Consider the following 14,141-nt stretch of genomic DNA (forward strand, 5'->3'; position numbering starts at 1 on the left):
AAATTTGATATGTGTTTTTTTAAAAAAATCATTGCGTTTTTTATTTATCGCGTTAACATATTTTTGAAAGTACAGAAGATCCTTAACGCATTTGGTTTTTAAATTTTATTCATATCTGCATTTTAGACGTTAAATTTGCTCACTAAATTTTTTCCATCTAACTCTCTTCGTTTTACAGTTATAGAGCTAATTTATATTCGGACAGCCGTACACACTTATTTCCTCTAAACGGATTTCTTTCAAAATTTAACAGAAATCTACAATTTTGGTGTGGAGATCCTATACCAAATTTCATCCGTCTAGCTTAAAGCATTTTTGAGTAATAGTACTCTCTAATAAACATTGTTTCAAAAATGTGTTTTTCGGACTCGAGCAGGTTTGAAACGTCGAAATTCGTCAAAATCACGAGCTCAATTTTTTGGCGATTACTTTACTTTCTCTTTGTACACTTGTTATACGAGAAAATAAAAATCGCCACGAAAAAGTTAAATGGAAAAAGTTAACAAAACTCTAAAAGTGTGGAATTGTCTCTTTTTTTTATTATCTTTTTGAATCTGCTATAGTTACTTATCTGTCGATAAAATAAAGTTTTAAAACAATAAATTTTCTATATTCTATATTTCTAATTTCTATATTTCTTTCATAGCCAAAGTTTCTTTTCTATAATTACCTTACAACAGCAAACTAGAATAGAAATGATGTATCTAGAATGAAAAATTCTAATCTTTAAGGATTTATATGAAACAATTATTTAACCCTCATACCGAAACAAATTCACAGCAAAGAATTCATGAATTCACAGGGCCATGAAATTATGTAAAAAATAAAAAGCATTTTTCAAATATCTTTTTAATTACTTTCCAAAGTTCACAAATATGTGAGCTAACTATTGCCAAAAAAAGCTGTATTTAAAAAAACAATGAAAATGTATTGAAAAAAATAAAAGCATATATAGCAAATTTATTACCGCGTACAAAATTATGCTGATAAAACCAGAATTTGATAGTGCTTATATAATGTTTCCTTTAAGTTTTGTGAAAAAAGTTTTTTTTTTTTTAAATAAAACATCTTCGGGGCGTATTATGTTATCACCTCTATACAAAAACAAATAATAATAATAATTAATTCACGATATTGCTTCAAAATAATTATTGGCATTATAAAAGCAATGACTTATCAATATATATATTCTTCGAGCTAGAGATCTTTCAGAATCGAGCTCAGATCTATTTCCATTTCCGCCAATATTAAAAAATATCTGATTTTTAAAACCAGAAGACAGAATTTACATTTTTTTTTTTTTAATTTTCAGCACACTGATTCGTTTTTCGTAAATGATACGGTTAGGATGGTTCAGGGGGGGGGAGTTTATTCATGAAATATTCCCCTTTTATTTGTTACTAGGTTTTAATTCATAGAATGCAATGGGGGTTAAGGAATTGCGAAATACATAATATATCAAAGAAATACCGACAAAATATTTGCAAAATAACTTACAGTATCTTCCTGAATAATAGTTCGTGGAGTACAAGGGGGGGGGATGGTTTAATTCATGGAATACCCCCTTTTTATTTGTTACTAGATTTTATTTTCATGGAATAAAAGAGGAGGGGTGAGGAATTGCATAATATACAATGTATCAAATTAATGCCGTCAGAATATTTGCAAAATAACTTACAGTATCTTCCTGAATAACCTTTTCTTGAAAATACAAATGGCCTGCTTTAAAAAAGACTGCCTTCTGGCCTGCTTTTTCCATACGATTGCAAGCTATTGAATGTTTTGCAGGCCCTTTTAGTTAATAAGAATGTTGAAATTTAAAAAAGTAACTGAACCGAGTATTAATCTGTGAAGTCATCTGAACTACAAAAGAAAAAAAACTCTTGTGCTGCCTTTTAGGCTTCCTGAATTTCTGGGAAAGGGGGGGGGGATAAAGCACCAAGGTCATGAACTCTGATCGAAGATTTTTCTTCCGATTTCTTTTTCTTTCTTTATTTTTCTTCCTCCCCACCCCCCATTCTTATACTCATCGCGGACATTACGTAAAAGACCCCGACTAAATCGGATTCTGCTCTGCTGAGCGTTGTCCTCGTCCGAGGGTTATTGTAACGTGCCCATGAGAATTGAAGACAGATTTTGGCGAAATCATGATTGATGGAAACGGGAAGAAAAGAGTACGTTCACTGCATTCTTTTGAAAGAAAAATTAAAGCCTATTTTACTGCAATGAAAAATTGTGGAACTTGACTAATTTAACGTTTTTAATTTGAATATTCTTAAATTTCCTCGTATTTTCTATTAATATAATCTTAAATTATTGTCTATAATTCAAATTTATTTTATTAATTCAAGATTACAGTAAAAAAATAGTAAAAAATTGTATTTATTATTAGTTAAATAAGTTCGTATCTTGCGTTCTTAGCGCATGTAAATGAATATTACTTAATTCACTCGAAAAATTAACCATGACGTAAAACATTAAAGGAAAAATAAATAATAAAAGTATTTCACTTTTTAAAAACTTTGCATACATTAGATGCAAAAAAGCGCATTTATTTTGGATTATTTTTAATGAATTTTGGATTTTTAATGTGAAAACTGTTGTATTCAAAATGTTGTACGTGGCTTCTTTATTAAACTAATTTGCTTATTTATTGAAATAACTTTTTAGCAGTTCCACTGCGATTTTATATATTTATTATGAACATTTTACAAAAACAGATAGATGTTAAAAAAATAACTTTTCTGCCATTTTTAGTACAAAGTTTCCCGTTTTCTTTCTATGTACTCATTTATAGACTCAATTGTTCTCAATTTTAACATCTAGACAAATCGAGTTTTCATTTATTTTCAGCTTCGAATTATTCAAGTATCACTGCATCAAAAAACAAATAGATTGGTTCATGCTTAAGCGGCACAGTAGGAACTTTTTATTTTCTTTATTGATAATATTGTAATTTGTTTTAATTTTTATATAAATTATAAAAAAGAAAATAATCATAAGATATTAATTATATAAAAAAACTAACTGATAATATAAATTGAGGGAAAAAAACTAATGTTAACACCAAATAAAAATTTTAATAGGAATTGAAAAGAAACAGAGTTGCTCAAGAAGATCAAAATTACACAAACATGGGTGTTCTTCTATATAAATAAAGCCGAACGGAACAAAAAGGAAATTCTATAATAGCAAACCTTTGAAATTTATAGTTTTATATTCATAGCAATTTTCATTACTTATTCGAAAAAATAAATATTTTATAAAATAATATATTGCACTTAAAAGTTAAAATATTTTACTAAAATTTTATAGGAATAATATTATATAAACCATTTATAAATAATTACTTTTTTCATCGTACAAATTTATTATTTTGGAAATACAATTTTGTGTGATGAAAATATGCACAGAAAAGAATAGAATTTTTGTGTGTATTGATTTTTCTGAAAAATTACCTCCAATATATAAAAAAGAAATCTTAATCCGAATATTACATAATATATTAATATTATTTTTCAAGAAAATTATTAATAAACAGAACAATAATTAATAATAATAATTAATACACAGGGAGAATATGATGGATAGCTTTCGATTTTCATTTGAATTTCGAGGAAAGGTCAGAAAAATGTAATGAATTTGTGAGATTAAATTAAAATTTTCAGGAATAAACTTTTTAATTTTTTTTTTAATTTTCTCTTCATATCAGTATAAAAAGTCGGTCATGTTAATGATATGAAATTGGAATTAAAGATCTATTTCATATTATTCAGGTTTATTCAAGAAATCACGAATCTTTCATTTAAAAAATAAAAAATTATGAAATTTTGTATAAACCTACAAATAGGTGCTCTTCCAAAAATCTGTCCACGCAAATTTGTTAAATATTACTTATGAATATGCATATATAGAGAATTAATTTATAATTTAATATGTTATACTCTATATTTTAGCTACTTCGCAATCAAAGAACCAACAGAACAAATATAAAATTATTTGAAGCATGAAAATTAATTTTTCATAGAAGTACCTGTACTTCACAGCTATATTACGTAGTCAAAACTTCATTTCTAAGCGAAAAGTTATGTTTCTAGCAACCCGGCATGGCATGTTGGCGACTTTAAAGCCGTATACATTGTCTATTTTATTTTACCTTTCTATTTTTTAATATTATTTTGTGAATCCACCTTTCAATCTTTTCGTATTTTTTCAGCACTTTTCTATGGGTTCAATTGCTCTTTGCCCTCATACAGTTAAATCCCCACAATTGTAATTTGGGGGGCGTTTTGTTGTCGAGGGGGGTCGCAGCGGGAGCTTAAAGACCCCCACAAAGGAAGCTCCACAGGACAGGAGATATTTTTTTTCTTTTATTGCTTCTTCTTTTTTCTTTGGTAGAATTTGCTTTTTATAAAAATAATACGGCAAAACGTTACAGCGGATTTGGTGCAGGGTGCTTTTACAACATGGATTTGGGCTCAGGTGTTAGGATTTCGGGATGGGGGTGGGGGGAAAGGGATTCGGGCCCTTTTTTGATATTTTTATTGTCTATTTATAAATAGTTTAGTCAGGGTCAGGTTTCAAGCGGTTCAGACAGGTGCTTGTGATGAACGAAACGACAACAGAGGTTCCTTTAACAACGGCTCATGCAGTGGAATAAAGGAAATATTGCACGCGTGTTCGTGGTTTATGAATGCATGTGGTCTTTCACAAGAAGCAGTACTTTTATGCACAATTTTTTTTTCAAACTCTCCTGAAGCACTTTCGTTCATTTTTTACGAAAGCTTTAACATGACTGAAATTCATGTTTGCAAAAATATCCTCAGCATAGATTACATACAGTATATATGTAATAATTTTGGAGTTGATATTTTTGAAGAGAATTGTAGCCATTAATTTTAGATTAAATATATTTTATTGAATCTTCACGTAATTTTAAGCTTATATAAAGTTTTTAAATAAATATTTGCTTCAGACTCTGACCGTTTTCGGACTGCCGTGGGCGAAATAAAGGGCATAAAAATGGTAAATGCCAAATATGCAAGTTTTTAATCAGATATTTTCTTTTTGAAATCCATTGCATTTGATATTTAATGAATAGAAAAATAAAATAATATTGAAAAAAATGTAAGTTTCACATTTACAACAAATTTCAATCTCTTCTTTATACCGAAATTGAAATCAATTCAATTACAATGTAACATCTTTTGTAGAAATTATAATTACTGTGTCTATAAGAGTGCATATTCTTGCTTATATAAGTTTGAATGTGAAATACAGTTCAACATTCCAAAGTAAAAGTAAAAGAATACAGATTATTAAAAACTTCAACTCTTCATTGTTTTAAATCATGTTAATTACTTTCATATATTTTGAATATTTTAATCATTATAAGTTATGATACACAAACTTCATAGAAAAACATGCAACGATTGAAGTAAAATTTCATGAAATTTCTGAAACAGGAAATTTTAGAAAAAGATAGAACGTTATACACTAACTATCAAAATGCGTTGAAAGAATTTGCAAGCATCTATAGATGAGTTCCTGAAACTTTAAGATACTATTTAGAAATTTTAAAAAAGTTTGTTAGCTGTAATTAAAAAGTCAGTTTTTAAAGTATTCTTTACCACACTTATTTACAGGGAAAACTTGACATCCGATCTCTGAAATTTTATTTCAAAGTTAATTGTAATTTTGATTGAAGGAAAGTACACATATATATTTATTGATCATATCCAAACTGAATGTTGCACAACATAATCTCAGAGATGTTAGCACAACGTAATCTCAGAGTAAAAGATAATAATTTACAGATTCATGCATTTGTACATTTATTTCTTCATAATATGAGAAAATCTTTCATACTTGTCAAAGTGAAGAACAGAACCCATTTTAAATTAAATATTATATTAAAATAACTTGCGACTTCAGAAATCAAATTCTATGTGTGAACAATAAATACTAAAACAAAAACATGATAAACTAATGAATCATTTCAAAAACAGATTTTATACATCGGAAAAAGACAGAATAAAAAGATATGCTATTTGAACTTTAGGAACCTCACCGCCTGATTGTTGCCAAAAACGATAATCTTGAGTGTTAAAAGTATAGTCTCCATTCTCACCTAAGCCTGTATTGTTGAATGAAGAGGATGGGGAGGCCCACCGGTAGAAAAACATCCGGGCTTGTTTATGCCGTTACCTCATTGTATTTCTCACTTTGTGTAAGCCTTACGTCAGCACCTGACCATCCAAAACGCAGATGCTGACGAGTCAAGGGACTTTAGTGAGGGAAATACGCGGACAGGATGCAAGATCCATAAAGACGGTGGACACGGACAATTCCAGCAGATGTTTCAAATAAAACCTTATGTAAAAGTGATAGTCAATATATGAAGATACGTAAATTTGATATTTAAATACTGAATACCATGTGTCCTCTAATGCGCTGAATTAGAGTGAATCTCAAAAGAATATTGAAAGAAAAATTAATAAACACCTGATCGCTGAAAAATCAGTCCTTCATAATGAAACGGAATTAATAACATAAGATTATGAAGTTATCAATATGTGTGTCAACTAAATATTACCAACCTTCCATATACGCTAAAAAGTCATTAATAATTAATGTTATCTTGGTCGCAGTCGTATTTTAAGTACAACAAAAAAAGGTACTGTATGTAATACTAAAGTACTTAAAATGTCTTCCGAGTATTTCTTTATTTGTTGCACAAGGAAAAAAAAAGATTTGATTGCTGTTCTTACTACACAGAAATTAATTCAAATGAAAAGCAATATTATTTTATAATTATAAGAATTCACAAATTAAGAATTAAAATCTAAAATAACGTAATTTGTATTGAAAAAAAAGCGTAATATTCATGAAGTTATTTACAAAACAACAAAGACATTTTGAGAAAATTATTTTTCAGTATACAAGAATTATTTTCAAGCTTAATTGATAAGAATATTCATATCATCCAGTTTTTTCATTGTCTACTGGACCATTTTTCATGAAAACCCACTTTCTCCGTTAAGAAATACGAATGAGTTAAAGAAAAAAAAAAATACTACCAAGTGATGAACCAAAAATAATCACAGCAGACACTATTGTTATATAATTTTATCGCTAATGCACCCATCTCTCAAAATGCAACGAAGCTTGACGATGTGTCGACCAACTTAGTTAGACGATTGTTTTAAGCGTATAAACACTTTCTTCAGTAACAATTAAATCTAGATTTGAAGTTGGGTAAAAAATCTTCCTCTTTCAGATTCACTTGATGCATCAGTGCTTTTCTATGCATTTTAAATCAATGTAAATAATGAAGCCCGCATTTTTTTTGAACAGCTATGAGTAAACGCAGAACTATCTTTTTGCTTAGACATTCACAAACTATTTTTAATGCTGGACTGCGCAGTGATGCATATTTATATCGGGTTTTTTTAAATCAATTTTGAATAATTTAATAATTAATTATATAATTTTCTAAACACATTTTTTTACTTAAGTTTACTTAAGTAAGCATTCTAACATAGAAATTAAGCAATAACTGTTTTTTATCTGTTAGTTTTATTTCAAAATTGAAGCACAAAAATTTGTCTTACTTTTTTTACACTCATTAGCATAGATCTGCAAAGCTACACTAGGAAGATATTGATTGTTAATTTAAGAAAAGCGTCTGAGATAGTAAAACTGTTTAAACTTACCCCTTTCTTGCGAATAAATGAAATAAAATAATATGAATACGACTAAATAATATAGAATTATTTAAGAAAATATCAATGACAGATGTTACTTGTTGCAAAAAATAAAGCAATGAACAAATAATATTTAAAATACTTAAATTATCTGAATTTTGGCAAAAAACATAAACTAACTAAACTATATGATAACTGTTCTTTGTTTTTATGAATTCGCAAACAAAATTATAAAGGAATTAATTAACAATAACAAAATATATATAAAATCACCAATCAGCGTTTCGTAAAAACGAGAGTATATTGAAGTTTCATTAAATATGAATTACACTACAAGTACCAAATGGTACAGCAGTGAAATATGAATTAAATCTTAATAAAAGCAGACAAGTGCGTAATTCTTAGATTCCAATTTTGTATTACTAAAATAAAGGTTAAAATATTCAAAATATTTCTTTTTCAATTCATAGCTTCTACATTCGACTTCCAGTTAATTTTTTTACATTCAACATACCATTTATTTAAGAATTTCACCACACTTTCTTGAAGGATCTCGAAAAGAGGGAAACTATTAAAGCATAATTAGTCAACTGGTTAACGTTATACATCTGGAGTGTTACCTTTTCATTTAAAATAATGATTTCGTTTCTTGATACAGGAAAAAGCACTGACTCAACAAAATGTCATGAAACTGAACAATAAAATCAAAAATTGTTTCATAATTGATAGAGATTTAATATGCTTTTGGAAACAATTCTTTCAACCGATATTTTTTTCACTTTCAAACATCCTAATACAAATTCTACATACTTTGTAATTTATTTTCAAGCATCTGGATAAAAAAACTTCCAAGTTAAAAATAAAATTTCTGGCCTTCACTTTCCATCAGTATAAATCATTTCGCTAACCAGTAGATGTCTTCAAAAATACTATACTGATTATTCCGAGTTTCATTGTTCACGTAATAAAGTATTCGAGTAAGTTGTGCTTGTCCAAAATTCTTTTCCATAAATGGTCTTGGAAAATTCTTGTCTCAGAGCGCAAAAATATTCTAGTCCTTATTCCATTACAAGAATAATTTCTTACAGAACCATGGATAGACATTTTAAAATCCAGATGAAACTTATCACGTGATTTCTTTTGTAAAGGAGTTAATTTTAATTCAGGCAGTATTGTTAAAATTTGATAACTCTTTGCAATGATCATTTCGTTGAGATGCCACTTTGGGGAATCTTGAACTACCTGAAACAAAAGGAAAAAATATTTTATATAATATTTGTAATTTTAAAATAGAAAATAAATTATGAAGAAGAAAAAAATTAAATGTTAAATGTAAATAACAGATCTTTAAAAATTTCTCCATAAGTTAAAATTAATCATTGAGAAGCTTACTGTCATTTTTATTGTTTATAATTCTTAAATGATTTAAATAAACAAGAAGTTGATATAACTTCAAAATATCTAAAACTGAGTACAAAAAAGTAAGTTGCAACTTGTAGCAATAATATGCATATGGATTTCAAATATCAAGTAGCCGATATAACTGAAAACATTTCTATTTTCTAAGAAAAATAATGATAAACACCTAGCTTTTTTTTATCGTTTCGTAACTAGATGGCCCAGTTTTATTAAGAATATCATTGTTTATTATCTGCAATTAGCATGCAATTAGAAAAAGAATGAATGTAAGAAAATAAAATAAACTTACCTAATTGGTTTTTACTCCTTTCCTTCCTCTCTTCTGAGCTAACCTAAGCGCAATTTCACTCTAAAATACACAGTGAACGAATGCGTCATTACCAATATAATATAGTATAAAACAGATCTAATTTTTCAGTTTGAAGCGATAAAGTAGATACGTTGGAATTAAATTATTTATATAAATATAGCGATAAAAACAGATGCATCGTGCAGTAATTATTAAATGTCTTTTTCACGAAGAAAAAAAAAACCTAAGTCTCTACTGACTAATTAAATTTACTTAAGAAAATATTAATAAAAATGTTGATTTTCATTGATTACATTGATCTTTTGATAATACAAAAAAGCTATCAAAAAATTAACACAACTATAAGAATTAACTAAGTAATTATTCCCCAAAAATCATTCCAATTTTTTTTGGTACATGGCTCAGATTTTCGAAATATTGTAATTTTCTCCTTTAATATTACGTATTGTATTTGATTATTAATTTATAATAATTTCTTTAATACTTCATGATTACTTTATTTTAATTAATAATCACTTTTACTTTAATTAAATAATAACTTTTAAATATGTTTATGTTAAAATTTCTCGATATGACAGTTCAAAATATCCAATATAATAAGCGATTTTTTTCTTTTAAAATTTCTAAAAATACATGCCTGAAATAAATTCAACCATCAAATATAAAAATAGAAATAACAAATATACATAAATTACTTTACATTTTAAAAAAAGCTAAATCAAATTGACAAATAAACTCTAACAAAGTTTAAATACAAGACAACTAAAAGCAGTTCTTAATTTTCAAACCTTTAATTTTTCCATAATAGTTGATTTAAGCCATTGGCCAAATTAACCGCTCGAAACTATTACTAATTATCTTAAAAATAGACTCACCTGACGGTAAGATAATATACCAACTCATAAAACTGGATTAAAGTTTGGCAAATGAAATTATCCAGCAATAAATATTCTTGAATGGGCAAACAAAAACAATTACCGAGATTATAACATAAAAAGCAGCAAACGGAAAATTTGGGCTAATTGGCTTCAAGGAAAACTGAAAGTCTGTTACTTGGAAATAAGAGAAAAACAAGACAGAAAACCCAATACGATATAAAGTTCCAAAAAGCAATTGAGAAACAAGGATACATGAATTATGTGTATAGATTAATTAGTGTTGTTGAGAATCTATTGGCGTTAATGAAGATAAAATTCTGCTTTAATGTTTCATTTATGAAGCAGAAAATTCTACACGCAACACTCCAAAAACCAAAATGCTTGATTCAGACTTGTTATTGAACCACTGTATAATCAAATTGTTATATTTTGTTAAACAGTGGAAAAAGTATTGCTCATAAAAATAAAACTTAAAGTCTCCTTCAGGTACTTCAGCCATTTTGGAGTAGGCTGATAATTTACCAAATAATTATGCGCGCATTAACGCACCATTCTGAATAATCAGCCAGATAAATTCTAATGCTCAGTAATGTTGATTACAATGTCTATAATTTATTACTCGAGGTATCATTATTTGGTTTCGAAGAAACCACAAGCTTAATAAAGTGGTACTTTTTGTAGCATTCCTTGCATAAAAAATCAATAAAGTCGTAATAACACCTGTATAGCATTAGGAAAGCACGTTTTTCCAATTTGATTAAAACCTTCACCTGTGAAAAACACTGTTTCAGAAAACCACAAGAAATTTCAGTTCTTAGCCTTTGATACCCTAGCAAAAATACTAAATTAATGTAGACTAAACAGCCTATTTCCTTTTAAAAAACGATGCATCTGATTTACTAAAAAGACAAGCAATGCGCAGTTACTTTATTTCTATAAGTTTGATTAAAAAGTGGTTAAAATCAAAAGCTATTAATAATAGCTCAAAAATACAAGTCTAAACATAAAGAAAATAATTATTACTTTCACTTACCTTAGAAAGGTACGGCGATGGCATATCCAAATATCATTGGACCAGGATTTTAGATATAATGACACAGACAAATCTAACTTACCTTGATCAGCGTCAACATGTTAATATTTACTTAAAGTCTGAAAAATAAATTATGAACTTTTTTATAAGATGAAGAAACGAAATAAGCAGTCAAACAAACGCTTTTCAAAAATAATTTATTTATTAAAACGTTTTCAGTCATGTACCAAGCAGATTCGTAACGTAACTTGGTAATATTATATTTATATCCTTTTATTTCTATCTCCATGCTCGATAGTTACGTTTAAAAGCGGATGACAATGTTGTGCTCGGAATTCTTATAGAATCCATCCTGCTTAAACAGGATTAAAAACTTTTCTTCCACTCAAAGAAGCATCCAGCAGCAAAGAAAGACTGAAGCATCTGTCTTCATCTGCGAGATATCAACGGTTTCCGATGCTCCTGGGTTATTAGGTGGTATCGAAATTTCCCATTGTCTTCGAAGCTGAGAAAATGAATAGCAGTTGCGTGCAACTTAATCTGCTAGTATTAGAAGAAAATTTCGTCAATTACTGCTTGGTCATAATAGAAATTATCAAATTTAAGTATAATACATGTTGAATTTCGTTAGGTTCTGGTAGAAAATATCTTCATCATTAATTAATAACTGAAGAGCTGCCGATAAAAAACTGCAATATCTTATTTTTCGACAAGTCTTTTGAAAATTATTTCCTTTTTTTCTTCGATTGAAGCCAAACATAAAAGCACATTTAAGTGACGTTTTAGAAATAAGTCCAAGACCATTATGTAGTAGATTTCTAAGCTAGAAATGGCACTAAATTTTCAAAGAAAACGGGTAGGATACTTTTTTAATCAATATTTCGAAGTGTAATGTTCCATACAGCTTTTTCGATGAAAGGAAGTTACCAACACGATAACACAAAAAATAAGAATGAATTCAACCTTTAAATGACTGATTTAGAATTTGAAATTGTGAAATCTAATTTTTACAGTTTCATCTTCATCCATCAGTATCTTTCAATGATACATCTGTAGAAATAGAAATACTAAAAAAAAGTTGATGTGCGTTCAATATATACAGCTAAATAAATCTTTTTCCAAATGAGTTTCAAAATATAAATTCTTATTTTGATTAATTCATAAATAAAAACAAATTTTCACTGATAACAAAATACGCATTATTACTTGTTCATTGATAATGTTCTAATAAAAAAAAAGTCAAAATAAGTTGGAGTACTCAGAATTCTAGATAAATTTCTATTTAATGAATAAGCGGAGATGTTGAAAAATGCATTTTCCTTTCGCAAAGAAAACAATGGGCAAAATGATAAATTATCGGTTGTAAATATAATTTCACACAATATTTTATATAAAGCAGATTTATATAGCAATGGTTTATAAGCAGATTTATATAGCAATGGTTTATAAGCAGATTTATTCTTTATTTCGTATTAAACAGCGTTTAATATTCAGCTATATAAAATCATATAAATGGTTTACAGAAATTTTTCTAAGTGCATTCTTTTAAAAATACTGCATTCTGACAAAATGGAAAATTCACTATGGTTCTCTTAGTTTTATCTGAAAGTTTTCTCTTAGTTTTCTCGCTTTTTATCTTTTATTTTTCTCCTTTTTATTTGAAAAATATATGAACCATTTTTATCACACATATGTAAATTTTACGATTAAAAATCGTTTTAGAGCGATAAAATGTAAATATGATTTTTACACAAATAAAAGCCAAATTAATTATTTTTATGGATAAACTTAACATATTATTATTTCGGAACTAGAAAAGAAATTTTTTATTTAATAAACTGATTTTCAGCCATAAAATCAAATCCTTATTTTACTTTAAAGAAAAACAGAAAGTTAAAAAGTTTGATACAAAAACATGTCATCTCAAACACTGAACTCAGAAGTAACGCAAACAGTTATCGTTGGGAAACAAGGTAGCACAAGAAAGTAAATACTGCAACCCCAAAACACCCACGCATAAAAATACAAAACACACGATCAGTACTTAAAATAAGTTTTCAAAAAATTCATCGGGCCCCCATATTCTTATTAATATTCCACGAAAACAAGTTTCACGCCATGGGAAAGCAGTCCTTCATTTCAAGTACAAGTATCCCGTGGTTACCGATGTACCCCCAACCGGGACAACTTAAATGTACATACGAAACATAAAACACAGCGCCCCGTGCGTTAGGTGGTCTCGACAGAAATATGAGTTCAGTCGTGAAACGTATATAACCCCATACATTATTTTATATCGAAACTTCTGAGCACAAATAGGTGATGTCTGTCGTTTGTATGCTATGGGCGGAAGAGTATGAGTACCCCGCTAGTTGAAGAAGAAAAAGGGTGTTACTTCCAAAGAATAAAAAGCCTCGACTGATCCCAACTAATCAATTTGATAAGCAAGGTTTAGAAGATCATTCAAGACTAATGGAGACTTTCGAAAATGAAATAAAAACATTGATTACATGGTTTGAATCAGAATGGTTGCCAGAAATGTAGACCATTCTTGACATTTTCTTTAGAGAAGCTGCAGACTTTTAAAAAAAAAAATGACTTTTGGTTGGCCAAAATCTATTCAATAGGTTCTAGTTTTAGTGCTTAATTTAGTAATTTTTGAATTCATTACTATAGACCATTTGAGTAACAAACAAATAATGAACGATAACATATAAAGGTGTCTCAACAACGATGTTATTAGCGAAACAGCAATTAGAAAAAGAGGTAACGGCATAGACCTCGGACAAAATATT

The 14,141-nt window shown here is 28.3% G+C and overlaps 1 protein-coding gene across 4 annotated transcripts in view; it reads right to left on the bottom strand.

Annotated features, from left to right (window-relative positions):
- Positions 1-14,141, bottom strand: part of LOC129960662 (dendritic arbor reduction protein 1-like) — a 73,263-nt gene that overhangs the window by 34,751 nt on the left and 24,371 nt on the right. The window contains exon 1 of one of the 4 annotated variants that reach the window (XM_056074216.1): positions 8,517-8,585. The exons of 2 other annotated variants lie outside the window; for them this stretch is intronic. Coding sequence is in view for 1 of the 2 variants with exons in the window: in XM_056074215.1 (XP_055930190.1) it covers positions 8,221-8,223 (3 nt within the window). In the remaining variant the exon portion in view is untranslated. Of the gene's footprint in view, positions 1-8,220; positions 8,469-8,516; positions 8,586-14,141 lie in introns of those variants that run through there. One more of the 4 variants, XM_056074215.1, reaches the window with a different exon arrangement.

Source organism: Argiope bruennichi, chromosome X2 (assembly GCF_947563725.1).
Source record: "Argiope bruennichi chromosome X2, qqArgBrue1.1, whole genome shotgun sequence".
NCBI lineage: Eukaryota > Metazoa > Arthropoda > Arachnida > Araneae > Araneidae > Argiope > Argiope bruennichi.